At 38.7% G+C, this 27,852-nt stretch overlaps 1 protein-coding gene, 1 non-coding gene and 2 pseudogenes across 2 annotated transcripts; 3 read left to right on the plus strand and 1 right to left on the minus strand.

The window, feature by feature from the left end:
• Window positions 1-840: 840 nt before the first annotated feature.
• Window positions 841-20,923, plus strand: ARPP19 (cAMP regulated phosphoprotein 19). Its single transcript, XM_037143053.2, has 4 exons — window positions 841-898; window positions 1,117-1,171; window positions 14,817-14,939; window positions 19,999-20,923. Exons 2-4 carry the CDS (start codon window positions 1,127-1,129, stop codon window positions 20,167-20,169), a joined length of 339 nt encoding a protein of 112 aa, XP_036998948.1. The 5' UTR covers window positions 841-898; window positions 1,117-1,126; the 3' UTR covers window positions 20,170-20,923.
• LOC119047614 (small nucleolar RNA SNORA36 family) lies at window positions 17,793-17,927 on the plus strand. Its single transcript, XR_005082175.2, has one exon. It is a non-coding gene; the product is annotated as a small nucleolar RNA SNORA36 family (small nucleolar RNA).
• A 1,290-nt stretch (window positions 20,924-22,213) lies between the features above and the next one.
• LOC119051137 (uncharacterized) lies at window positions 22,214-22,305 on the plus strand (annotated as a pseudogene).
• Window positions 22,306-25,405: 3,100 nt separating this feature from the next.
• On the minus strand, window positions 25,406-26,775 carry LOC128628152 (histone H3.3A-like; annotated as a pseudogene).
• Window positions 26,776-27,852: the final 1,077 nt, after the last annotated feature.

Here is a 27,852-nt window from a genome sequence, read left to right on the forward strand (position 1 = left end):
CTCCTTACCTCTTCTTTGCTCCAAAATGAGTGCAGTATAATTCTTGTTTTTAAAGCTGCAATCTTAGGACAATTCTTCCTGTCGGAGATTCTCCCCAGGACAACCTGGTTGAGTGTTGATGGTTTCCAAACTCCCACAGAACTTTAGTCATTATCTGTTGCTTCCCACTAGTTTAACTTAAAAGCCAACCTTACTTCCAGGTTTCTGAGAACTACTTCAGTGGAGCCACCAGGTATTGCAGATACCGAGTAAAGTAAGGATTAAAGGTAAAGCCCAAGGATTTGGCAGTTAAAGTCATGGGAGGAGTTTGGCTCCGGCAGTTTCAGTGAAGCTGTGGGAGTAGACAAATGAAGTAAAGTTGAATCAGATACTTATTGAATATCTAAGAAATGCTGGGGTTCTGGGGTGAAATATAAGCAACTAATAGGCAAGGTTCCTTCCCTGATGTGGCTTATCTGAGCATAAAAGCAGACATTAATAAAGTGATAATTATTGTCTAATGATACAATATGTGTTGAACTATACAGAGATGTGATAGCATTTAGGAGGTGGACCTGACCTGGTGTAGGGACTCTGGAATGGGCCTTCCTGAAGCAGTGATGTAGGGTAGGGAATGTGAAAAATGAACAAACAGGGTCAATTAGATGAAGCCGAGGGGAAAGGCTTGTGCGGGAAAGCAGCACAGACATCTGGGGCGCCCTGGACATACCGCGTGGCTGCACAGCCCAGGGCGAGGAGCAGCAGCACAGGACTAGAGAGCCAGAGGCGGCCCCACCTGCTACAAACTACAACTCCCAGAAAGCATTCGGCAGACGGATGTGAGGTAAGGCGCCAGCCGCGACCTTTGAAGGAAGAAAGGAAGTGCCTCGGCGTCGCAGAGCCAGACAAGCAGAGTAAGGTAGGCTAGGGTGCGGAGGGGCCTGAGCGGCGGGGCGGCGGGGCGGCGGGCGGGCCGCGCCGAGCGCCGCAGCACTGTGTTGTCATAAGGTGGCAGCCATTTCCGCGGGCGCAGGCGGTCCAGGCGCAAGGTCGGAGAGTAGGGGCGGGAGGGTCTGCGGCGGCCGGGCAGCCTGGGCCATCCGGTAATTGCATCTCTTCCCGGTGTCTCGTCCGCAGAGGGAGCAGTATGTCCGCGGAAGTCCCCGAGGCAGCCTCCGCGGAGGAACAGAAGGTGAGTGTGCGGGGGAGCGGCCCGAGAGGCCCCGCGCCGCGCCTGCCCGCTGCCTCGCCGGGCTTGGCGGGCGGCCTGCTGTGGCCTCGGGCGGAGAGGCGCGCCGGGACCCAGCCACACCGCGCTTGGTGCAGCGAGTGGGCTGTGCCCTTGCGCCTCGGCTTTGAAGGCCGAGCATTCCCAAATCGACCCTCCGCAGTAACTCTGGTAATTAACGTCAGCGTGCTGGGAGTGTGAACACAGGACTCACACCTTATGCTTGGAACCTAAGTTTTCCCATGGCTTCACTTGGATTAGGAAGTTGTATTTCGTCCTTGAAGAACTAACTTTCCTATTGTCTGCGTGCTGTTAATTTCCAAGGCATTATCGTGTTTGGGCGTGTTACAGTTGGAATTTTAGTTCCAGTTCCTGTTGATCGTGTATTCTTGGTCAGTTATTAAACTCTTGAGGCTTCAGTCTCCTAATCGTAAAATGAATAATAGTACTTGCTGCAGGTGGTGGTTGTGAGGCTTAAATGGCGTGGGTAATACCCAATATTGAGCGCAGTATGTGTTCAAAAATATGAACCAGTGATGTTTGCACATGGTAATCGATTAAAAATCGGAAGGTTGGAATTAAAATTTTTTACAGACTTAGTTGATCAGGATTTTCCTGGAAACATAGGAATATTTTGTAAACTCACTTGTAATGTCTTTGTGCCATGAATCTGTGTAACTCTACTTACGAATATACAGACTCGACGTTTTCTCTAGGTTTGCCCCTCCCACCAAAATTATTTCTGCTGCCCTATCTTCCTGGATACTTCTGGCTGACCCACAAATGCCCGTGATAAGTTGTTCCTAAATTGTTTATGGAGGGTTACCAACACTTTCTTTAAAAAATAAGTCTGCATTATCATAGATAGGATTTGTTCTATTGCTTGGACTTTGAAAGGGTTTCTGGTTATTGTTGCACCTAAACCTCTCCCAGATGTTCTTAACCATGATAACTTTTCCTGAGTTGGATGTTTTGGTTACTTGTAAAATACCTGGAATAAAACTAGAAAACAGCTATAGCATGAATAAGAAATAGACTAAATTACTATTTGGAAATAATCAAACTATGATGGGTATTTTTCACAATTTGTTAAAAAGAAAGACTTTGGAGACAAAAATATATAAAGATTGATATCTTTACTGTAATACTAAATATCCTTTATTTGTAGTAAAATGTTTATTGTGGTATTCATTGCTGCTTGATTTAGGAACCCCCAAAATGTAGCCATGTCTAAGCTGTCTTGCCCTACATCAGTCTCAGTTTTGACTTCGGATGTACAGTAGTGTACTATGTAATTTTCTTTTCAGATTTGTTAGCATGTTACCAGAGCGTGAAGTGTGGATTCTACCGTGTAAATATTTTTACTTGGAAAACCCTCATACTGTGTCTCAACAATATTAAGGATATCTTAAATGTTTTCTTTTCATGGGTGTCTACATTAAAAATTTATTTCAGGTCTTTTGGTTTTAAGGCTGCTGTTACTAAAACCAAGTAGTGTTAGTAATGTAATGTCCCTTCTTGAATTAAGCATTGGCTGTAGATGCTGAGTGTCTGTAACATGGATACCATTCTTAAACATGAGGAAAATGTGCAGAGTCACTTTTCTGTTCCTATGGGCCAAATCACCTGTTTCTTCTATTTGGAAGAATAGTTAGATGACCTAAAACATTAGATTATTGTCTGTGTACCCAACTGACCTTTCAATTAAAGCCAAAGTGGTCATCTAAAGTATCTTTATGGTTTTATGGAACATTAGCCTCTGAAAAATTAAGGCAAGGGATGAGCCCTAGATGATTCCTAGGGCAAGGAATAAGACCTAGATTGCTATTTCTCTGCCTGAGGAGTATGTGTACCCTTTTTAAGGCCAAAAAGAACCCCAAACTGTATAAAACACTATTTTTTATTGTGATATTAATGGAATGTGTTCAAACATAAGTATAAACTTATCTTTTTTTAACATATCTTTAATTTAATTTAATTTTTCATTTAAAAGTATATTTTATTGATTAGGCCATTATAGTTGTTCTATTTCCCCCTTCATTTCCCTCTACACCCCCTCCCCCACCATTCCCCCCCTTTAGTTTATGACCACGTGTCTCAAGTTCTTTAGATTCTATATTTCCCATACTATTCTTGCCCTCCCCCTATCTATTTTCTGCCTACCATCTATGCTACTTATTTTCTGTACCTTCTCCCCCCTTCTCCTTCTCCCACTCCCCTGTTGCTAACCCTCCATGTGATCTTCATTTCTATGGTTCTACTCCTGATCTAGCTGTCCACTTAGTTTGCTTTTGTTTTAGGTGTGGTTGTTAATAACTGTGAGTTTGCTGTCCTTTCACTGTTCCTATTTTTTAATCTTCTTTTTCTTAGCTAAGTCCCTTTAACATTTCATATAAGAAGGGCTTGGTGATGATGAACTCCTTAAACTTGATCTTATCTGAGAAGCACTTTATCTGTCCTTCCATTCTAAATGAAAGCTTTGCTGGATAGATCAATCTTGGATGTAGGTCTTTGGATTTCATGACTTGGAATACCTCTTTCCAGCCCCTTCTTGCCTGTAAGGTCTCTTTTGAGAAATCCACTGACAGTCTGATGGGAACTCCTTTGTAGGTGACTGTCCCCTTATCTCTTGCTGCTTCTAGGATTGTCTCCTTCATTTTAATCTTGGCTGATGTAATGATGATGTGCCTCGGTGTGTTCCTTCTTGGGTCCAATTTCTTTGGGACTCTCTGAGATTCCTGGATTTCCTGGAAGTCTATTTCCTTTGCCAGCTTGGGGAAGTTCTCCTTTATTATTTGTTCAAATAAGTTTTCCCCATGTGGCTGTTCCTCTTCTCCTTCTGGTACCCCTATAATTTAGATGTTGGAACGTTTAAAGATGTCCTAAATTTAGATGTCTCATTTTTTTGAATTCTTGTTTCTTCATCCTTTTCTGTTTGGTCATTTTTTTCCTCCTTCTGGTCCACTCCTTTGATTTGAGTCCCAGCTTCCTTTCCATTACTATTGGTTTCCTGTGCATTTCCATTCATTTCAATTAGTTTAGCCTTCATATGTTTCTCTAATTTGTGACTAAAATCAAACAGTTCTGCGAGCATCCTGATCACCAGTGTTTTGAACTGTGCATCTGAAAGTTTGGCTATTTCTTGTTTGCTTAGATTTATGGGCTCTGGGGCTCTGAGTTGTTCTTGAGCCATGTTTTGATCTGTTCATGCCCTTTAATTATGAGGAGCGGAGCCTTAGGTGTTCACCAGGGTGGGGCCACCCAGGTTGCTGGTTTGCCGATGCTGTATGTGGGGGTGGGGTCAGAGAGGGACAATGGCAGTCCCCTCTGCTGCTTTCTGCCGCTGGGGCCTACACGGTCCGTCTCACTGCTAGCTCCTTCACCGGTTTATCTGCGTGCTAATGTGTGACTGCGATCAGCCCTCAGTGGGTCCAATGCCTTGCACCCTCAGTGGGTCTGCCGGCTTCTCCACACCTGGGATCCGCCCATGGCTGCTGGCGCTCCTGGGTCAATCCGGTGGATCTTTCCGGCCCGACCCCACTCTGCTGCTGGCTCTGCCCCTCTTACCGGTTTGGCTGAAGGGTTCGTTGTTGTCAGACTTCCATGTAGTTCAATTTTCTGTGGTTTGGCTGCACTTTTGTTGCTAAAACTTTTGTTGTTTTTGTTGCTTTTGTTTTTGTTGTTGCTAAAACCTAGTCGTGCTAGAAGGCACAGTGCTTCCACCTACACCTCCATCTTTGTGGAAGTCAAGTTCTAAACTTGTTATCTTTTATACCACTCTAAAACTAAAGAAAATTAAATACGAACAAAACCAGTCTAAACTATTATTTCAGAGTCACATGGTATTTTGTTGGAAATTTCCAATATATTGAGAATATAGAAGCAACTGTTAAAATGCAGGAGCTTTTTGAGTATGGCAAGTTAACACTACCTTATACCATGTGATGGCCTAGTTCTGCTCATTACAAGTAAGCTGTGTGGTTATTTAACTGTAGAGTCATAGCTATGTCTTTAAGTTGTAATTCACCTCTATTCTTTTCTCATCCTGGGCAATAGGAATAATACTCTGAGTCTCGGACCATAAATGAAAGCTCAGACAAGCAATTCATATAGCTCTACTTAGATATGAGATGGCAGTTCAGATGCCCTAGAATATGTTTGTAGACAATCTTTTAGATTATCACTAAAGCGGAAACAAAAACATTTACAAAGTTTTAGCAGATGCCCTGACCTGTGTGGCTCAGTTTGGTTGGGCATTATCCCACAAAGTAAAAGGTCAAGGGTTCGATTCCTGGTCAGGGCACAGAATGGGTGGGTTGCTGGTTCGGTCCTGGTTGGGGCACAGGCATGTGTTAAGAGGCAGTTGATCCATGTGTCTCTTATCGATTATTTCACCCTTCCCCTCTCTCTAAAATAAAAATTAAAAAAAAACACAAAGTTTTAACAGAGGCCTCATGGATCTGCAATGAATACCACTAAGCTAAGCAAACTCCTTGGTCACTGGAGGAGAGAAGCAGCTTGTGGAGACTTAAAATAATAATCGTATTTTCATTGTGAATATCTTGAGCTCAGGGATGCTCTTTTATTTGTCTTTTCTCCCATGTCACTTAGCATAGTACCAGGCATTGTTCAGAAAATGTTGCATGAATTTCTCTCAGAACTTTCCAGTTGAAACTGTTGCCAAAGTACTATATTACAAATGGCAATGCTACTACTACAGCTGAGAGAGGGATAGACTGTGTAATATAAAAATAGACCCACTTAAGCCTTAATGAAAAGGGGAAGAGGAATAAGAAATACAAAGTTCTGGTTATAAAATAAGTCACAAGGGTGTAATGTCAGCAGAGGGAATAGAGTAAGTAATATAATAATTTGGTTCAGTGACAGATGGATACTAAACTTGTTGTGATTACTTTGTAAGGTATATAAAAGTTGAATCAGTATGTTGTACACCTGAAACTAATATGATGTGTGTCAATTATAATTAAAAATAAATATTTACAAAATTAAGGCATCTGTATATATGTTTTTCCATTTATTTGGCTTTAAAGTTTTTTTTTAAAGATTGTATTTATTTTTTAGGGAGGGAGAAAGGGGGGGAGAGAAACAGAGTGTGGTTTCCTGTCACCCACCCCCTACTGGGATGTGGCTCTCAACCCAGGCATATGCTCTAGATTTCCAGGTTGGCCCTCAGTCCACTGAACCACACCAGCTAGGGCTGGCTTTAAATTTTTTTTTTTATCTTTTATTTTGGGGGGAGAGAAATACTGATTTTTTGTTTCACTTATGTATGCATTCATTGATTGGTTCTTGTATGTGCCCTGACCAGGATTGAGCCTGCAACCTTGGTGTATCAAGGTAATGCTCTAACCAACTGAGCTACCTGGCCAGGGCTGAATTTTTTTTTTAAAGAAGATCTCAGTGGCACGTTTTCTAGAGGCTTTATTACAAGATTCATTAAATTAAGTTAGTTAAGATGTCTTTGAGGAGGCTAACTCAAGTAGAGCTTTCAACTAAATTATTTCAGTTTAAAATGTATGCCTGGGGGAAAAGAGAACTGGTATTTAAATTACTGCCATATGTCATCAGTAAAGAGTGGATATAAATTGCTTTCCTGTATGCCCACTTTTTTAAAAAGTTCAGTTATGCCCTGGTCGGTGTGGCTTAGTGAATTGAGTGCTGGCCTCCAGTTCGGTTCCTGGTCGGGGCACATACCTGAGTTGCGGGCCAGTACGGGGTGTGTGAGAGGGAACAGGTGGATGTTTTTCTCACACATCGATGTTTCTCTCTGTCCCTTGCCCTCTCCCTAAGAATAAGTAAATAAAATCTAAAAAGAAATTTAAAAAGTGCAGTTAATACTGGCATTTTTCTCGGGCTGTTTTGACAATACCTTTGGTAACTGAAAGGCTTATGAGTGTTTTCAATTCAGAGCCTCATGTGCTAGTGTGGTCTGTGTGCAACCATTGATTCTTAGCAGTGTAGAGGTAAACCTCAGAAAAGTTTAAAAATGTCTCTCCTTGCTAGCTTAGCAGTTTCCCATACAGCATATAGGCTTGCCTCTGTTGTTGGTTCAAGACTTTAATGCCAACCTGTTCTTGAACTTGTGTCTGTGATAACATGAAGTATTTTAAAGACAAGCTGATGGTGAAACTATCTGGTGTTTAGATAGAAAGTTCCTTAGCTTTATTGAAACAGTTGGCATACACCATTGTATTTGTTGAACATCTATTAATTCCAGGTACTGGGCAAGCAGCAAGGACTTAAGATGACTACAGTATGTTCCCATAGAGGTTGACAGTGTTGTTACCTTTCTGACAATATCTCAAAGGATTTGTTCCCTTTCACAAATCTTTTCTACTTACTCATAAATCACTGCATCAATTAACATATTGCTTGGCAGATAGAGGAGAATTTGCTTAGAGTGGTTAGATTCTTATCATTGGTGTTGCTGTGTAACTTCTTTTTTGAAGGGTGAAAAGTGGTATCAGTTATTCATACTTAATGCCACTTTGTGACAGACTACAGAATAGTCCCTAATTAGGTGAATGTCCTTTTTATTTTTTATTTTTAATTTTATTTATCTTTAGAGGGGAAGGGAGAGGGAGAGAAACATCAATGTATGGTTGCCTCTTGTGTGTCCCCTGCTGGGAACTGGCTTGCAACCCAGGCATGTGCCCTGACTGGGAATCAAACCGCAGTCCTTTGGTTCGCAGGCCTGCTTTCAATCCACTGAGCTACACCAGCCAGGGTGAATGTCCTTTTTATACATATGTATTTATACCTTAATATACAGTCTATTTACAGAAAGGATAGCTAATCTATTTGAGTAGACTAGTTCACAAAAATGCAAGTTCCTAACATTATTAAATGTTAGGCCTTTTGCTAGGTATAGAGTATACAGTGAAGATTATTTGGGAGCATAGGTATTTGTCAAGAGGATAACTGTGATATAAAATATAGTTTTGAGGACCTGGCTGGTGTAGCTCAGTGGATTGAGCGCGAGCCTGCGAACCAGACAATCGCGGTTCGATTCCCAGTCAGGGCACATGCCTGGGTTGCAGGCCAGTTCCCTGCAGGCCACTTCCCAGCAGGGGATGTATGAAAGGCAACCATACATTGATGTTTCTCTCCCTCTCTCCTTCCCTTCCCCTCTAAAGATAAATAAATAAAATCTTTAAAAAAAAATATATATATATAGTTTTGAGCCCTGGCTGGTGTGTTTCAGTGGAGTGAGTGCCAGCCTGAGAACCAGGGGGTCACTGGTTTGGTTCCTGGTTGGGGCACATGCCTGGGTTGTGGGCCAGGTCCCCAGTGTCGGGGGGCATAGCATGCCCCACATTGTGTGAGGCAGACATGCATTGGTGTTTCTCTCCCTCTCTCTCCTCCCCCCCTCTCTAGAAATAAATAAAACCTTAGAAGAAAAGTTTTCAGCTCTTTCTTGTACATCGTAAGCGTATGTTACGATATCCTTTCTGCTTTCTCAGTCTGCCTGTAGTTAAAAGCTCCAGAATCATAATGGTTTTACTCCTCTCTCTTTTTGCCCCCAGAGGTATTATTAGCTAAAAAAATCCACTCAGTTTCCAGCACCTGTTTCTAAAAAGTAGTAAAATTGCTATATAACACAAAAGTTTCTTAGAGAATAAAATTTCAAAACCAGGTTTGAATTTTAAAAAATACTTCTTGATTAAGCTTGTCATTCCCCCCCTTTGTTGAGCCTCTTTATTGAATCGGTGTTTTCTGTTTCATTAATCTCTGCTATTTATTTTCTTCTATTCTCTCTTGGTTTTGTTCTTTGTATAATTTCTTTTTTTAAAGATTTTATTTATTTATTTTTAGAGACAGAAAGAGAGGGAGAAAAACATTCATGTGTGAGAGCTGTATCAATATGGTTGCCTCTTGCATGCCCCCAACCAGGGACTTGGCCCGCAACCCAGGCTTGTGCCCTGACTGGGAATGACCCAGTGACCTTTTGGTGCACAGGCCAGCACTCAATTCACTGAGCCATACCAGCCAGGGCTCTTTGTCTAATTTTTTTAATTAGATGCATAGCTTACTGAGTTTGGGGTTTTTTCCCCTCTAATATAAGCCCATTAAGGGACACTTGTATTCCACAAATTTGTCATCTGTTGAATTTTTATTATCAGTGTGTTTCAAGTACAGTGTCTGTCCAGAAGGTATCCAGTCATGTAATATGAAAAGTAGAGAGACATTTATTGAAGAAGGTACAAGATACAAGAAACATTGTATAAAGGACAGTGATGCCTCTGCCCCCCCTCAAAGTAGGCACCTTGGGAACTCACACAGTTCTCCCATTCATCATCAGCTGTCCCGTTGTATTTTCCTGAATCTCATCAACAGTCTGAAATCTCTTCCCTTTCAAAGGTGATTTTAGTTTTGGGAAAAGCCAGAAGTCGCAGGGTGCCAAATCTGGGCTGTAGTGGGGCTGAGTCACCTGGGTGATTTAACGTTTTGCCAATAAACTCTGCATGAGACATGATGTATGAGTGGCTGGGTTGTCATGGTGATGCTGCCAGTCACCAGTTGCACATAGTTGTGGCCTTCTGAATCATCTGAATAGTTTCCGCAGAGGAATGTTCAAGCTTAACACAAAATTTGATGCAGATTTGTTGCTCTACTCAGTCATTTTGAATGTGGCAGCCCCATAGTATACATGCTTACTCAGTGGTGTCTGCCACACTGACTGGTACAGTAAAGTCATCATTGTTCATGCATGTGCACTGCAGTCCACTCTCCTTGGCTGCCAGACTACATCAATGTCACCCATCACCCAAACTGTTCTCATTATATTAACAGTGGCTGGACTTTTTCCAGACAGACCTCATATATTTTTTATTTCCATGATTTGTTTTTAAACCATTAATTGTGTAGTAATAGGTTTTAATTTCCAAGTTTTGAGGGTATAATCAATTTTTTTTTATTATTGACTTTTAACCTGATGAATTGCAGTATGGATGGTGGTGTGGGTGAAAATGGTTTAAGATCTGCTTTATGGCCTACTATTTAGTTAGTTTTTCCATTTGGGCTTGAGAAGAGAAATGCATTCCCTGGTTGAGTGGAGGATTAAAATCAGGTATCTTGAGAACTTTTCTTTTTTACCTGTAAGTAATTGAGAAAGGTGTGTTGAAGTCTACCCTGATAGACTTGTCAGTTGCTCCTTATAATTCTGTCAGACTTTCCTTAATGTATTTTGAGGCTTCTTTTAGAATCATGACTATTTAGGCCTTTTGTCTCCTAAAAATGCTTTTTCTTTCAAAGTCGTCGTTATCTGGTATTAATATAGGTGTACTAGCTCTATTTTGATTAGCATTTGCCAGGTATGTTGTTTTTGTTTTCCTATATGTTTACTCAGCTCTGACCTCATGTATATATAGATATAGCTAGATATAGATATAGATGTAGATATAGATATAGATATAGATTGTGGCTTTTTTGTGCTCTACAAGTTGCTAGATTTTATTTTCAATCCAGCTGCTAGATTTAAGTGGATGGCTTATCAGCCCACTTGTGTTTATTGTGATTACTGACATAGCAGGTTTTGTTTTTCCCATCTTACATTTTGTTTGGATTTGCTCTTGATTTTTTTTTTAAGATTTTTATTTATTTTTAGAAAGGAAGGGGGGGGAGAAAGACAAACATCAACATGTAGGTGCTTCTCATCCCCCCCTACTGGGGACCTGGCTGGCAACCCAGGCATGTGCCCTGACTGGGAATCAAACCAATGACCTTTTGCTTTGTAGTCTGGTGCTCCGTCCACTGAGCCACACCAGCCAGGGCTGCTCTTAATTTTTTTTCTCTTTTCTTGCCCTTTTCCCTCCTTTTTTTTTTTAGTTGATTTTTTTCTTCTTTCATATTTACTCCCCCTATTAGTTTGGAAGATGCATGCTTTGTTCTGTTATTTAACTTGTTCCCCTTTGACATACTTTCTGAACTAAACAGATTAGAAAAATATCATGAACCCTAAAATAAGAAAAGTGAATGTATCAATTATATCTTAGTAGGCTGGGGAAAAGTTAGAAGAGTGATTTGTTTACCAGGGTACATGAACAGATACTAATTTGTTTGCTGTTTTCTTTTATATCTCAAATTTGGGGATTTATTTTCATTCTAGATGAAATAAATGTACAGGAATTCCTTTGAAGGGGACAAAATTCTGGGTCCCCTTTTACATTTTTTAACTTGACTGTAGGAACACATTGCTTATTTTACCTGAGTTTATTTGTTGGTGTTCTGTCTAGGGTATGTCAAACCAGAAGGGATGTGATGTAGGGAATTAGATTACAAATTATTGGAAGGGATAGAAAAGCAAAGGGGAAAGATAATGTTTCCAGTTGTGAGGGGAAGCTGTTGACCCCACCAGAGTGAGCGCTTCTCTGAGTCCAGTATCCTCCATACCAGCTCTCATGTTGCTGCTAAGGTAGCCTCAAGTTATCTGCTCCATGGCGCCCTACAGGAGTTACTGCTGCTTTGTTGGTGGCATCACCAGGAACAGAATGGATTCTTTCTTTCATGCTTTTTAATTTGGTGTAGGTACCATTGGCAGACCCTTAAAAGGCATTCAGTCCTGGGAAATGTAGTTTCAGACTTCTGACTGTAGTGACTTAGGGAAGTCTTTAGAGGAGGATAACGGGGCTGAATCCCAGTGGACACAGCCTGCCACCTGACATGTTATTTATACTTCTCTCCACGAGGAAGCCTGTAACTGTGTCAGAGTGGTGGTGAATGTTCAACCAAACATTCGAACTTACTTACCAGCAAGGTTTTAGAACTGCCTACACCTGGAGAAGGTTAAGAATGTTTATGTACGATCCATGAAAAGTGTTGTGGATATCTTGATGGTATTTATTATGCTTTAAAAATGTAATCTTGAGCACGGGCCTGTGAACCAGAGTATCGCGGTTCGATTCCCAGTCAGGGCACATGCCTGGGTTGCAGGCCAGTTCCCAGTGGGGGACACATGAGAGGCAACCATACATTGATATTTCTCTCCCTCTCTCCTTCCCTTCCTCTCTGAAGATAAATAAATAAAAATCTTAAAAAATGTAATCTTGGTCATATTTTCCCTTTTGGTGTTAAATGCAGCTGAAATATGAATCTAGCTATGAATTTGCATCTAGCAGGGACTTGCCATTGTGCTATATATTTGGCAAGAAGGTTCAAGAATTGGTTTGTTTTTCTAGGACAAATTATACAATAAATCTGTTCTAAAGCTAAATGATATTTTCAGCTGTAGTTATTGTTTTGCCCAAAACAATTTTTCTGCAGTATGTTATTTTTAATTGAATTGAACATGAACATGTTTATTATTATATATAAATATACGTAAATGTATTCCTTATTAAGAAAGTAAGGGAATACCAGATAAGATAGCATATAGTGTCTAGTTTTGTCCCCTTATATAAAATGGAAGAAACATTGCAAACTAGGGCAAGTTACTACCCCATACCAAAAATTTTAAGGAATCTCTCAGGTAGAGAGAATTGATCATTCAAATCAAATAAAGGAGGAAGTAGAGAGAGCCTTTATTTCCCAGGCCCAAGAAAGCTGGATGGTTTTAGTGGAGGTGTGTGACTCTGTTAACACCCTTTAATTTGAAAGTTCTGGGACTAAAAGGCTGTAATCAGGTTGCAGTCCTTTCCAACCCACGTCCACATTTAATGTCAGCCAATTTAAAAAATAACTTTACAGTGGAATTCGAGAGTAGGTCCTTCCTCCCAGTTGCACTTCTGTATTGTAGCACTGCGAATACCCTGGGGCCATAGTAGTTGCCTGAGTGAAGGCTGAGCCACCGAGAAGAAACTGCAGTGAACTAGCCCACCTACTACAAGAAACTGGTAACCTTAAGTTTATATGATTTCTCCAGCTTCTGCAGTCACTACAGTGTAGTCAATATAACTAAAATACCCCTTGAAAAGTCCTGAGGAAGTCATGATCATATTGGAAACTGCCATGTCAATTCTCAGTAGGTTAGTTACTTACTTTGTCGTCTACTGTTTGAACATATGGATGGGCTGATTCTCCTGCTGATTGCCAGCTCAGGTAGTAGGCTGTGTTACAGAATCGTAGTTTTTCACCACTAAAATGATAAACAGTACATTGATATGCTTACACTCTGAAAGACACCCAGGGGTTGGGCTCATGGGAATGGCAAGTTTACATCACACGCTTCAAGCTGAGGTCTCTGGGGCACACCCTTCTTGAACGGAATGACTGGCAGGATCACTGATGCTATTTAGAGTCTCTGTCTCTGGCTGAACACGTATGTTGAATTTTATGTGCATCAGGTGAGTGAAGGGTGTGACCTCTGTAGAGAAACTAAAAGTAGTGTGTGATATATACTGCAGCACCAAAGGAGGAAGGTGGGACACTTGAAGCAGAAGGGAGCATAGGTTTCAAAGGAGCCTGTAGAATAAGTATATTTGACAGCAGCAGCTGTACTCTCAAAATCCTCTACGACTAAAAATGAGAAGACATAACAACACATGAAGCTATTCAAGATGGAGATAATGACAGTACGTGAGGTGAATAAAGCTGATTATAAAACATACGAGTTATAATTTTGAGGAAAATACATGCAAAACTTGTTTCTTTAGTTCCTAGATTGATAAATGATTGACTTGCTATATAAGAACAGTAGGCTCGGCATTTATGGATTTAACATTCTTGCTTTTTGACTGTTCGTAAATAATCTGGGAGAATTCGAGAAATGCAGAGGTGTGTCATTTTGCTGAGCTGGGCTGTGGACAGGAGTACATTAGCTAGAAATGCACTTTGCCATTGCCCAGTCTCCTCTATCAGGGCAGCTGTTTTTCTTGATTCATTCTCTCTCCTGCAGCACTTGCCATAAAGTAATGAACACTGCTTCTATATAAAAATTTGGCTCTTGGGAAGAAAGGGGAGTATATCAGAGCTGGTGTTAAAAGTGGTCTTAAGATATTGACAGTTTTGGGGTCAGAAAACACATTTTTCATACATTAAAGAATATAATCTTTAACATTAAAGGGTCATTAATTATAAGGGGATATTTGGGCAATAATACACACAGATGTGAAGATTGACAAGGATGATATTTCTCTCCTTTACAAATATTAAAGTCCTGTGTATGAGTTATCCAAGTAAAATGTGTTGGTAAGCTGCTGTCAAGTTGTATTAAAGAATCTCAGGAGCTTCTAGTCATGCATGATTTTAGATAAATAGGTGATCAGAAAGGTCTTTTGTATTTTAACAGTATTAAGATGATTTTCTAAATATAGGCAAAGGGCTGAAGAATTCCATGGAAGATGACTAAATATAAATGTATTATACATGACTGGAAAGTAACGGCAAGCAAGACTTGAGAGCTGAGCTGTCGTGATATTTTTATCCTGTGTGTGGGGTGGTACACATGCATCACACAGCTATAATAGAGCTGTCACATGGATCATTTGAAAAACAAGATAGAGATGTTTTAAAGCTGCTCTGCTTGACTTCTCAGTCAGATGCTGCATTATTTGGCATCAGACAACTAAAGTCCGAATCCAGATGTTAAAAGGTAAATTATCTTAAGTAACTGAATTATAACAGAGAAGTAACATATTTAAAATTATTTCAGGAAATGGAAGATAAAGTGACTAATCCAGAGAAAGCCGAAGAAGCAAAATTAAAAGCGAGGTATCCTCATCTGGGACAAAAGCCTGGAGGTTCAGATTTCTTAAGGAAACGATTACAAAAAGGGGTAAGTTTTTATGTGTAATCTTCAAATATGTGAATTCAGTATGTTAATAGAGATTGTGAAATGGCTGTCTGCCTATATAGCTCTGTGCGTTGCTGGATATATATGTGAGATACATTTATGTGTGTGAGATATTTTTCTAATATTTTAGGTACTGTTCATTCTATACGTATAGGTAGATGGGAACTCAGAACCCCAGACTCTATCACTTTGAAATGTGAAGTATTCCAAACATGCAGAAGGCTGCAGGTAATGATATAACGGCACCCGTGCACCACCACCCAAATTTAACATGTTTATAAATATTCGGCCATATTCAGTTAAGGTTTGTCTTTGTAAGAAAGAAAATGTAGATCTAGTTAAAAATCTACCACATATGTTTGTATATCCCCTTTCTCCCTTCTCTCCAAAAGCAACCGCTATCCAGAAGCTGGTATTTATTCTTCTGCCCATGTTTCTTTAAACTTTTAATTGTTGTGATGGTGATTTCCATACAATACCCAAGGGCTTCAAATACTTCTTATTTGGATAAAATGATCACTTATATAAACGTAGCTTACTATCTCTCCTTTACATAACACATTTCACAGTTGCTCTGATACAATTTATTTACTGTAATTTTCGTAGTTCAAATTACTGAAAACATTTTTGAAGTCTACCAAATTTTGTAAGGTAAAAACCATTATTTCTCAAACAAGATCTGAACTGAGAATGTTAATGTATTTACTCCTTAGATTTTTCTTTAACTTTTTTCTTTCTTTATAAAAAAAGTTAAAGGATCTATCTTCAGTCCAAGCACATTTAAATTATTTACCATACAGGGAGCAGAGAAAAATGAAATGTTGTTTATGGAAGAGAATTACTTGTTGAATCAAATACCAAATCATGTTTATCCCTAAATGAAGACCTTAGATATACTGGTATCTGCAGCTTGATTATAAAAACATGTATGTTTATATATGTATATTAGCTGTAGTTATATATGGATTATTTTCTCATACAAACCAAATTTCAAAAGGATATTTTTTTCCAGCTTTACTGAGATATAATTGACATACAGCATTGGGTAAGTTTAAGGTATACAGTGAGATGGCTTGATACATGTACTTGTGAAATGCTCACCACAATAAGTTAACACATCCTTTACCTCATGTAAGTACCTCATGTGATTTTGTTGTTATGGTGAGAACATTAAAGCCTCGCTTTTATTAGCAACTTTCGAGTGTATATTTGGTTAACTGTAGTCACTATGCTGCCCATTAGATCCCTGTAATTTATTCATCTTAACAATTGGAAGTTGGTACCTTCGACCAGCATCTCCTCATTCCCCTGCCCCTCAGCCCCCAGCAGCCACCACTGCATTCCGTGTTTGAGTCCGATGGTGTTAGAGTCCACACGCAAGGGAGACTGTGTGCTGTCTCCCTGCCAAGTCGTTATAATTTAACAAATTGTTTAACAAATTATTTTAGTTTAACAAATTATTTTTTAAATTGACAAAATATTGATCTTTTTCTTAATGTCAGTGTTTTATTTATAGCCCAGATGGAATTTATTATCTTTTTAACTTTCCTGGCTTTAAAGAAGCTAACTTAGCAATAATAGTTAATGGAATTATTTTTCTTATTTTACATGAAAGAATAACATTCACAGCTTTGAAATAACAGTATGACAAGGAAAAATTATACCAAATGTAAAACCTTTGTTCCATGAAAAGTAATTTTAGTGGAGAAGTTATTACAAAAATAATAGTTAATATCCATAATACATAAAGAGATCTTTCAAATCTCTTTCTGGTTTTGAGGTCTCTCAAAACCAGAAGAATATTAAGGAACCCCTACGTAAAGGATTTTAACATGAAATAGCTATTAAATGCCAAGAAAAATATTTATCCATTATAGAAATCAATGAAATGTAAGTAAGAACAATCATACCATTATATACATACAACTAAATTAGAGAAATAGTTAAAATAATACCCATTGGTGAGGTCGGGGTTACACGTTGCTAACATGCTCTTTGCTTTGTGTAGCATTTAAAATGATTAACTGTTGCTTTGGAAAGGGGTTTGAATGAAGATTTATAAAAATGTTCATATTCTTTGAGTAATTTCTTGTGAATTAGTTCAAGGGTATAAGTCAATATAAGGAAAATGTTTAAGTTTGACAGTATTTTTTGTAGCTTTAAATATAATTAAAAGCAGCATCACTATCAAAGAGCAGAGATACATCAACCAAAGGTTATCTTGGAGTTAGTGTTGTAGGCATTTTAATAGTTGCAAATGAGAAAATGCCACTGAATCAAGAAATAAGTAAACAAAATCCTTCTATGTTAAAAGAGTTGATGTTTTTAAAGCAGTGTGAATCAGAATCCTGGGTTTTAAGTTTCTCTGTCGTAATAGCAAGCTGGCAAATTGCATTGTATCTTTAAGTAGTTTCTTCTTAATTTCAGAGGATTGGTCGGATGTTATTTATCTGAGGTCCCTTTCTGTTTCATTGTACTTGTTAGTGTTATTACGACATGTGAAGGACTGATACCCGTTTTCGGCTTTTAGCAATATCATGTGTATATAATGACTATGTAGACTGTCAGAGCCAGGTTGGATATACCAGAAGCAGTCTTCTAGTCTGTGTTTTTTTCCTATTTTCCAAGAAAATTGAGGATCCAGTTCTCAGAAACATGATCTTAAAAGTCCAACATTGTCACTTCGGTGATCACTTAGTTCAGTTATGTAAATCCTGACGTAAGTGCAGCCCTTAAATTTGGGTGGGAGGAGACATTTATAAAATTGTCACCCAGGTGATCCAGATATGTTTTGTAATTTTTTCAAAGATTTTCAGTTAAATAACACAGAATTTATTCCAAAGTGTTGAGTTCAGTTCAGGGCAGCTTCCCTGTTCTGTTAATTAAACTTTGGGACATTGAAACACAGGCTTAGGAGAGATGACTGGATAGAAAGCATTGCTCTATTCATTTACCTCCCAGCCTACAAAAATGGAAATAAGTAAATAAATGAAATAAACTAAAACAGAACTGGTATTGCACAACATAAAGGTCATGGTAAAATTCATGCTAATAATTAAACATTTTTTAACTGTGAAAAAATATACAGAATTTAAAAATTGTTAAAGGTGAAGACTCGTACTGCTTTCTGACACTGCATCTGTCCCAGTATGAGAAACGTTGATCTGGCTCATCCTCTGCCTGGAGAGCTGTAATTGTTAAGCATTGATTTCAGTTTTGTCTGTAGCTACACAAAATAAATTTAATGCCTTTTCCCCAAGGAGAGTAGCCTTATGTACAGTTATGCAATGAACTTCTGCTTACTATAAAATAATTATCATTAGAAACTAACTTTAATACATTGAGGAAAGTCTGCCTAAAATTTGCACTGTGTGAAGTATTTCATTTTGTGCTTTTGACTCAGTAAAAAATCTGGCAGGCTGCTGTTCTCCTCTGGAGGCTACTAAATTTAAGTAGTAGCTCTCTGTAGTACATAGAAATTTTGAGATTTTTTTTCACTGTACTCATTTTAAAACTTGCAAAAAATGAAGCTGCAGTAAGCCTTATAAAGGCCTGGTCCAAGTTTCCTTGTTACTGCCCAATGCATTACGTGTATAGTAACACATGAAAAAATTATTTCTAACCTTTGACCTTACACCAGCTGACTTAATCAAAGAATAGTCCCCTGGAGGAAGGCCGCCGAAGAGGCCTTTTCCCAAACCGCTCAACAGTCTTGTACTGCTGCTAAGCTCTAAGTTCACAGCTACTTTGTTTACCGCATGAGGTATTCTTGAAGTCACAGAGAGAGTGTTTGGTTTTTTCCCCTCACTCTTTGTCCAGCCCTCATCTCATTCCTGGATTATTACTCCCTGTTGCCTATCCTAGACTGAGGTTAGTTCCCCCTCCTCTGAGCACTGATACCACGTTGTATACTGAAAACAGTGTAATAGTTGATTTCTCTGCCTGTTGGCCATCTCTCCCCAGGACTCAGCACAATGCCTCGTATACAGCAGGCACTCCACAGAAGTAGGCTAAACTTGATAGGTAAAGTCAGAACCCAAGCAAAAATTTCATCTGTTTTCACTGTGGAACAGATAGCTCAATATAGGTTACCGTATTACAGTTGGTGTTTAGCTTTCATTCTTGTTTCTGCTTTAGTGATTGTTGTTAACCTTATTCATCCCTTCAGCTACAAAGAGCAACAGTTGTATATACATATTCAGTGTCTTAAATGAGAAACAGAGGTGTAGAATATGGATGTGTACTTTAAGTGATAATTTTTAGTGAGCTTATTTTTGCCATTACCCTAGCATTTATATTTTATCCTTAAAAATTTTAAAGATATTTATTTATCTTTAGAGAGAGGGGAAAGGAGGAAGAAAGAGAGGGAGAGGAATATCAATCCTTTGCCTCTCACACGTCCCCAGTGGGGGACCTGGCCTGCCACCTAGGCATGTGCCCTGACTGGAAATCAAACCAGTGACCTTTCAGTTCACAGGCCATTTGCTCAGTCCACTGAGCCACCCCCAGCCAGGGCTGACCTTGATTTTTATTTAGTTAACTACTCTGGTTCAAGTAAATGATTTGAATCCTTACAGAAATGCTTATCCTAGATGACAGTGCAAACAACTTTAAATAATAGTTTTAATAACTATAAGGTTGATTGAAAGTGGGTGGCACATCTTAAACTCAAGTTGGTGAATTTATTTATTTTATTTTCAAAATAATTTAAGCAAGAATATCAGCCTCCTTTTTCCATTAGTGAATGAAAGGTTTGCATTTCACTCTTTAAGTCCAGGACCATTCATTCCTGGATAGTTTTGTAAGGAAGCTGGCGGCAATCTGGAGGATTCAAGACTTGAAGATCAAGTGTTGTTGCTTGACTTCTCAGTTGTTGACTTGTGCTAAAAGTCAACACACATAGCTATTTCATCTAATAATTGTTTTTGTTTAAATTTGTAAGAATAGCTTAGTTTACACTAACAATATAGAGTCACATCTACATCTTAAACCAGTATAATTGCATATAAAATCTTTTAAACTCTAATTTTTTTTCTTGTAGCAAAAATATTTTGATTCTGGAGATTACAACATGGCTAAAGCAAAAATGAAGAACAAGCAACTTCCTACTGCAGCCCCGGATAAGACAGAGGTCACTGGTGATCACATTCCCACTCCACAGGACCTTCCTCAACGAAAACCTTCCCTTGTTGCTAGCAAGCTGGCTGGCTGATTAAAAGAGCTGAACTGCATGCATCTTCTAATTCCCGTTGTTTTTCCTTAATATGTTACTTCCCCGCTTTTTATTTCATTTTATTCACTAAGTCATTTGAGAGTGACAGCTTTGCAGGTAGTGGTAGTGTGTGCTGCTATTGTAAGGGAAGATACATGTGTAGAGTTTTGATTAGCTTAACAGTACACTGATGGAGAGAACATGTTAGAGCAACATAAAGTAATCTACTTGAAAATAATTGTATATATTACCTAACTCCTAGTGTAGGACTGGTCGTAACAAACTACCAAGCAACTTTTACAATTTTAATGTTTTGGCTTTCTTTAATTCATCCTAATTATAGCTTTGTGTGTTACTCTTATTTAATTAACCTTTACTGTATTGATTTCTTCTGTATCTTCCTTTTGGATTTTATAAAACAGAAGTTTAAGACCACAAGTTGGAAGAAAGGTCACATATTTCAAACACCAGTAGATGGGGCTCCAAAAGATTTGTATTTCTGTGCTTGAACTTGAATGGCCTTAAACCTGATTCAGCTTTAACAATAGAAGTTTACTTGGGCAATATTTGCCCATTCTGGTGTAACTTATGTGACCCTAGTGCTTAACAGCTGCCATTGAAGCTAATGTTCTCATTCAGTTATATAGTTACAATACCTTTTGTTGTTAAAGATATGAATGAAGTATGCATGTGCATCGACTGTTGAATTCACTTTTGTGCCATTTTTGTAAATACAGTAGTTTTGCACAACCTCTCCCAAATGTCTGTATTAATTTCACATATTAAAAAATAGTTAATGTGCCAACCAGAAGCACAAAACTTCCTACACAGAACTCTGTATGCCATTAGAGCTTTTGTAAAGTAAGAGTAGTTTACAATCGTGGGCTTATAGAATACCAAACTGAAATCTTTCCTCAGTCTGTTGTAGACTTAAGCTTTTTCATTTGTTACCAATATCCATGACATTCAGTGGCCTTGTGCAAATACGATATGTTGCTTAGGCATATCTTTTGTCCTATGCAGAACATTTCATTTTGACTTTTATGAAAAATTGCAATTCGTGTAATTTATATAAACTTTTTAAATGTAGAAACTTTTTACTTCCACAATTTTGGGGACACTAGAATAAAAGCTTCAATATTCTGCATCCTGTGGCCCCTCCCTCCTTTTTTTTTTTTAATTGCCTCTGACTCAAATCATGTTGGGCTGTGCTAGTCAGTCTATTTGGAAGCATAGTGTATCCTTACTGTTGAAATTTGCTCTGCTGAATGCTGTTTTATGATGATGTTTTCCCTATAACTTCAGTTAACCATTCTTACTCCTGTATGATGTCTAATATTTGACAGTTGTTTAAATAAAAAGAACTTTATAATGAAACAAATACTTGAGAGGCCTGGTCCAGGGACCTATGTCAGGATGAGCTGAACTGGTAAATAATTTTAAGTAATTTTGATAAGCTCTGTGTATTAGGCTTATGACAATTAGAGTAATTTACATGATAGGTGGGACATATATTAAAATGTTTAGATATTTTGCTTTTATAGATGCCACTTTAATAAAATGTCCATTTTATTAAATTTTTTTTTGTTTTTTTATCTTTTTTTTTTTTATCTAGTTAGTAAGAACTTGAACAGACATTACTGGGACAAATTGCTCTTTTAGGAGCTTTTCCCGCAGTCAGATTGCTGCAGCGTGATAATGAGGATCAGTAATCTAAGAGGATACTCTTTTTCTCTTCCTCTTTGACTTGCACATCCCTTCTCTCGGATCCAGGCATCTTTTCTGGATCTTGGCTGCATTTGCATACCTGCTTTCTTATGACCCCAAATTATCATAGATGGTGCTCTGAGTCGAGCACCTGTACTTACGGACAGCCTGCTGCTCTGAGGAAAGCTCACTCACTATCTTTCTGCTCTACCCATCCCAAAAAGCAGAAAAGCAACAAAATCAGTAGTGCTAATTTGCAATTTTAAGAAGTAGGACAAAATAGGTTACTCCACAATATGTGCATTTATTTTAGGGTCAAGTTAAGAATTACAAAATAGTGCTCACTTCAGCACATCTACTAAACTTGAACGATAGATTAGCATGGCCCCTGTGTAAGGATGACACATTCATGAAGCATTCCATATTTTAAAGGGAAAAAAGAATTACAAAATACCCCAAAGTGGACTTTCTGTAATATATAGTATTTTTTAATGAATATGTACACACTACCACCATTAAGTCTACACATCGGAAAAGATTAATCGGAAGTATCAGAGACCATGTGATTCTTCACCATGATACAACTCCTGCTGTGACCCCTGTGGTTTGTGGCACGTGATGTAACAACATCTGCCTGAATTTTAATTTGTAAAATACAACACTGATATTTAACCTACCTCAAAACTTGAGGATCTGTGAAATACTGAGTAAGTGCCCAAAATGAAATATTGTTGATTGTGTTTTTATTAAAAGTAAATTTCCTCATTAAACCAACCTGCCTTCTGTCAAGTCACACTGCTTAAAATCTCAGGAATTTCCACTAGGAAAGACCTGTCATTAAGGATTTGTAGGTATAATTGCTTAGCCTCTATTATTGGTGCTCGAGATAAAGAGGTTTTAAACTTTTCTGTTTTTGGTTTTGCCTCAATGATCAGTTTATTGAAGACATTTACAAGCTATTTCACCATTGCTATAATGACGATTTTGACTAGATGAGCTTAATCGTAATTCATTACTATGGTTTCAGAGTTGTGATTTGAGAAATAGTTTGTTTTAATCACTGTCCTGTTTATCATAAATTAATGCTGAAGTAAAGCAGATATACCAAATACTTCATGAAAGTATTGGCTAATGTTTGACATAAAGTACCTGTTTCATGTCTAGTAACTCCTACTTGATGGTACAATTTTGAGAAACACTTGTGAAAGCTATAGCTGACTAAAATAATTCTAGCTCCTGGCATTTGGGATGGTAATAATTGTTGGATTGTTTTTGATGAACTGGAAGGAGCATGTTTGCAGTATTTACAAGTTATTCCATCCTCTTGTGCTGCTGACCAAAAAATACATCTTAACTATTCATCAGGGAAGGCTGGTCTCTACTCGTTATTATACTTCAATAGTTGGAATTAGTTGCTCTGTACTTGATGTGACAAAACCATACCTCTGAACATCTGTTGATACTTTTTACTAAATCAAACATGTATTTTTTTTTAATACAAATTAGTGGAGTTTTATCAAAGCTGAAATGTAATCTCAAACTGCTCCAAACTTGGTGTTTGGGAGTCTGGGGCAGGCAGCCATAGGAAGAGCACATCTGAGGGGCAAGTCAAGCATTTTCTCCGGTGGCCTTTTCACATTCCCCAATATTCAAACACATTTCCACTCATCATTTTCCTTCTGCACCTCATTTTACTTCATCCCTATCCTGACCGCTTATGTCCCTGATGGCTTTCATTAAATGGTATTTAAGGCTGATGAATTATCATTCTTAATGGACAATTCAGTTTTCTAAAACACTAGCCTGGTCTGGAAAATGACTAATTTGAGCCACTGTTCCAACTCTGAAACTCAGCGTACACTGCCGGTCCTTCCCACCACACTTTGGGAACTGAGGTCAATCTCATTTTGAGATTAAGGGTAAAAACACCGATTTCAGTAGTTTCACTAGTTTCGGTCTTTTAAGTAGATTGGCCTACGAATTTTATTCTGCAAGTCACTGGTGGTCATGATAACCATTAATTAGTGTATGTGTATGTGTCGTTATTTATCTACTAAATAGCATTTGATATTCTTTTAATACGCTCTCTTCTGTTACCACATCTCTCACCTGCGATGCAATAGGACACTCCCCCTGTGTTAAAAGGGCCGAGAGCAAATGCCTTTTTTGGTGAATACATCTATAGAGTTGGCAGTTAATGTTAAAATTTGTCAAATAGCCCTTCCAAAAGTATACTTGTGAAATATACAGAAAAATAAATCGATCTACTTAATTTATATTGATTAATTGCAGTTTTTGTCTCATTTAAATGTCATATTTTTCAGTATATTTTCTGAAGTTGATCCCTTTGGCTTTTAGCTTCCGTATACAGAAAGAATTGTACTCTCAAATTTTGTTTTGATTTAAGTAACGTGTTAATGAGATCCTAGCAATTAACTTTTATATTGGTAAAGGCTTTTTGGTTAAGGTAGCATTAAATGTTTGCAGATTATGAGTCGCCTTCATGTCGTGTATGAGGCACACGAGTACAGTAATGTCAGCAATGGACAAGACAAAATTGACATTCTGAAAAGTTATATAGAAAATACATGTGTTTATTATATCTACAGAAAATATAATGCAGGTAATAACTATTACTCTCCTTAAGAAGTAGAAATAAAGTCCCAGGGAATCTAGAGGAAAGAGTTACTCAACCTGGGGGGGTAAGTGGGGTGAGTGGTGGATTGGGGCAGTTTCATAGGCAGCTCTAAGAGATTGGCTGCGTAGGCATGGCTGGCAGGAGGAGGAAGGGAGGAAGAAGACCTTTTTATTTATTTTATTTACAGCTTAATATATTTTAATAAACATTACAGGAACAGCACAGAAAGACAGAAACATACTTGCATGTAGGACAACTCAAAAGCATAGTGAGTGGATGGAATCTGCTGTATGATAAAATGCCATAAACACCATTTAGTTGCTATCAGTAAGAAATTTATTTGTGGGTTTTTTTTTCAGGTTTTATTCATTAATCTTTAGAGGGGAAAGGAAGGAGAGAAATATCAATGTGTGGTTACCTCTAGTGTGTCCCCTGCCGGGAACTGGCCGGCAACCCAGGCATGTGCCCTGACTGGGAATCGAACTGTGATCGTGTGGTTCGCAGGCCTGCACTCAATCCACTGAGCTACACCAGCCAGGGCAGAAGTTTACTTGTTTTAAAAAAATCCAAATGCTGGCATTGTCCAGAAAAATTTAACAGGTTTATTTATATTGTTACAAAGTTGAACTGCTTGAAACTCGTTTAAATGAAATACCTCGACTTACATTAATGCTTTATGTCCCTGCATTTATACTTGAAAAATTCACACACAAATGAAAATGGAAAAAATGGGCAATACCAGATTTCTGTCCCCTATTTGCCACTTGCAATCATATACTTAGGTACCTTTTTGACCCCATGGGGGAAAAAAAATCTAACGTTCAGAACAACCATAACAGGAAGAAGAGAAATTTTTTTAAAGAATGAAATGTTTCCCATCACAGTGGAGTCTCAAGCACATTCTCCACGTATGTGGTGTGCTAGCTGGCTGTCTTTTGGCGTGATTGTTAACATGTTGGCATGGAGATAGCGCACAGGTTGGTATCTTCCAAAAGGTCAACCAGATAGGCTTCACTTGCCTCCTGTAAAGCACCAATAGCTGCACTCTGGAAGCACAGATCTGTTGTGAAGTCCTGAGCAGTTTCTCACACCAGACGCTGGAAGGGAAGTCTGCAAATTAGAAGTTCAGTGGACTTCTGATAACATCTAATTTCACGAAGTGCTGTAGTACCAGGCCTATAAGGAGTTTCTTCACCTCACCAGTGGAGGGCGCACTCTTGTGAGAGGCTTTGGTAGCCAGTTGCTTCCTCCGTGCTTTACCACTGGTCAATTGGCTCACGGTCTGCCTTGTACAAACCGTGGTATAGGGACCTCTCTACTTACCCACCTTCTCCTTTGGCTAGAGCTCGGCGAACTGGCCGAGGTGCTGGCGTTAGAGAGCGTCAGTGGCTGCGAACACTGGAAGAAGACCTTTTTAAATAAAGGAAATGTTATTTTCAAGGGATTGGGAAATGTGGACCTGTATAAGGAAGTTTGGCTGGAAAACATAGAATGTGAGGGAACTCTTGATTTTTCTCCCTCCCTGTCCTTTTCTCTAGCCTTCAACTCAGGTACTCAGACCAACCTTGATTCCTCAAGCTGGGACCAACATTCATCAAAATCTAAATTTTTTTTATTTCTCTCCGCTGCTGCCAAAATACCCTAAGCCATTAATATTTCTTCCCTGGATAACTGCTGTAGTTCTAACGCATCACTTTTTATTCTTGCCTACTCGTTCATGCTGCGGCCTTAATCTATCTCCTCTCACCACCCTGCTTCCATTCTGAACGGAACCTCTTAAAGATGTCCCAAGCTCATTCCTGCTTCTGTTCAACACATGTTTCTTTTCCATTAAACACCTCCCCGATTCAGAGTTTGGCTGGCTATTTTTCAATCCAATCTCAGCTCAACTTTTACCTTCCTTATAGGGAGGTCTAATTCATTATTGACTCTCTAGCACCTAGAAACAGCATATACCCACTCAAATGCTTGTTGAAGAAGTAAAATAGAATATTGGGTTGGAAATATATGGAAAACCAGATTAAAGATATGGATACAGAAAGCATGCTTGATTCTTCAGTTTCAGACGTGTGTAGCCTTCACTGACATAGGACTTTACACTCATTATCTCTGTGAATGAAATGTCAAAGAGCTTAGGTCATAAACGTCACAACTGGAATCGGTATACCTGAGATCCGCGGCAAGGATGTATTAACTATTGGCTGCTTCTCTGTTCTTGCAAGCATTCTTTGTCTGATTTCCAAGGCTCTTTACTGCCCCATTTTCGATAATTTAGACTGACCAATGTATCGTAGGTTCTTGCTTTTCTGCATCTATACAAGCTAATATTTCTAATGGCAGTGTATAAATGAAAGTTGCCATTTGTTTAAATTACTGCTGAAACGATCACTGCGGGGTAGCCAAATTTTAACTTAACAGCGAAGATCAGAAGTAGACTCCAGTGGGCAGCTTTCTGCCAGGCCACAGTTGTAAGTCACAGAACACAATCCTTTTGTATCTTCCTTAATTCTCAACAACTTTAATGTCAATATTATGAGAAGCCTGATCACTATGGACATATTTGCTAAAAGATAGACTAAACACAGGTTTTTTTTCCTACTGATTGTGAGATATTTGTATTGGAAACTTACATATGAGTTAGGTCTGTGGCTTCTGTTGCCAGCTGGGGCAATTAAGGTGGTCATACATAGTATTATTCCTACTAAGTTTATTTTGACAGGTTTATATGTCAACTTTTACAAAACATTACACTTGTTTTCACACCTTGTAACTCCCGGGTATATTCTGTATTGCCACCTAATTGTAGTATATTTTCATCCCCACGAGGGATGTAGCTACAAGAGTCAGAAGCAAAGGGAGGGAAAAGTTCCAATAAGAGGAAGATGACCTACACTGTGGAGGGTAGCAGAGCAGTGAGAAGAGCAGGACCTGAAAAACTGCCAGCAGCTTTGGAAACTGGTTTCCCTGATCAGAAAGAATGATTTCCGCAGAGAAGGTATGTATGGGCTTGGGCAGAGAGAGGGAAGAATGACATAAACAACTAAAAATGGATTAGTGGTGAGCATGTTCTTTTGAGAGATTGTGAGGTACTGAGAGAAGATGAAAATTTTTTTAATGTAGGAGAGATTTGAGTATGGTTATAGGCAAAACAGATATGGAAGAAAAACATATGTAAAGGAGGAAGGGCTGGAATCAAGAGCAGGTGAAGAGATCACCCTTGGCACATCTTTCAAAGGGAGGATGACCAGAGTTCAGTGGGAAAGGGGGCACTAGAGGAGCACTCACCGAATGACCTTAGTCCCATCCAAGTCATGACAGTATTTTCAAGAGAACCAAAT

The sequence above is a fragment of the Artibeus jamaicensis genome, unplaced genomic scaffold (assembly GCF_021234435.1).
Source record: "Artibeus jamaicensis isolate MK-2021 breed Jamaican fruit bat unplaced genomic scaffold, CSHL_Jam_final contig_548, whole genome shotgun sequence".
NCBI classification, from domain to species: domain Eukaryota; kingdom Metazoa; phylum Chordata; class Mammalia; order Chiroptera; family Phyllostomidae; genus Artibeus; species Artibeus jamaicensis.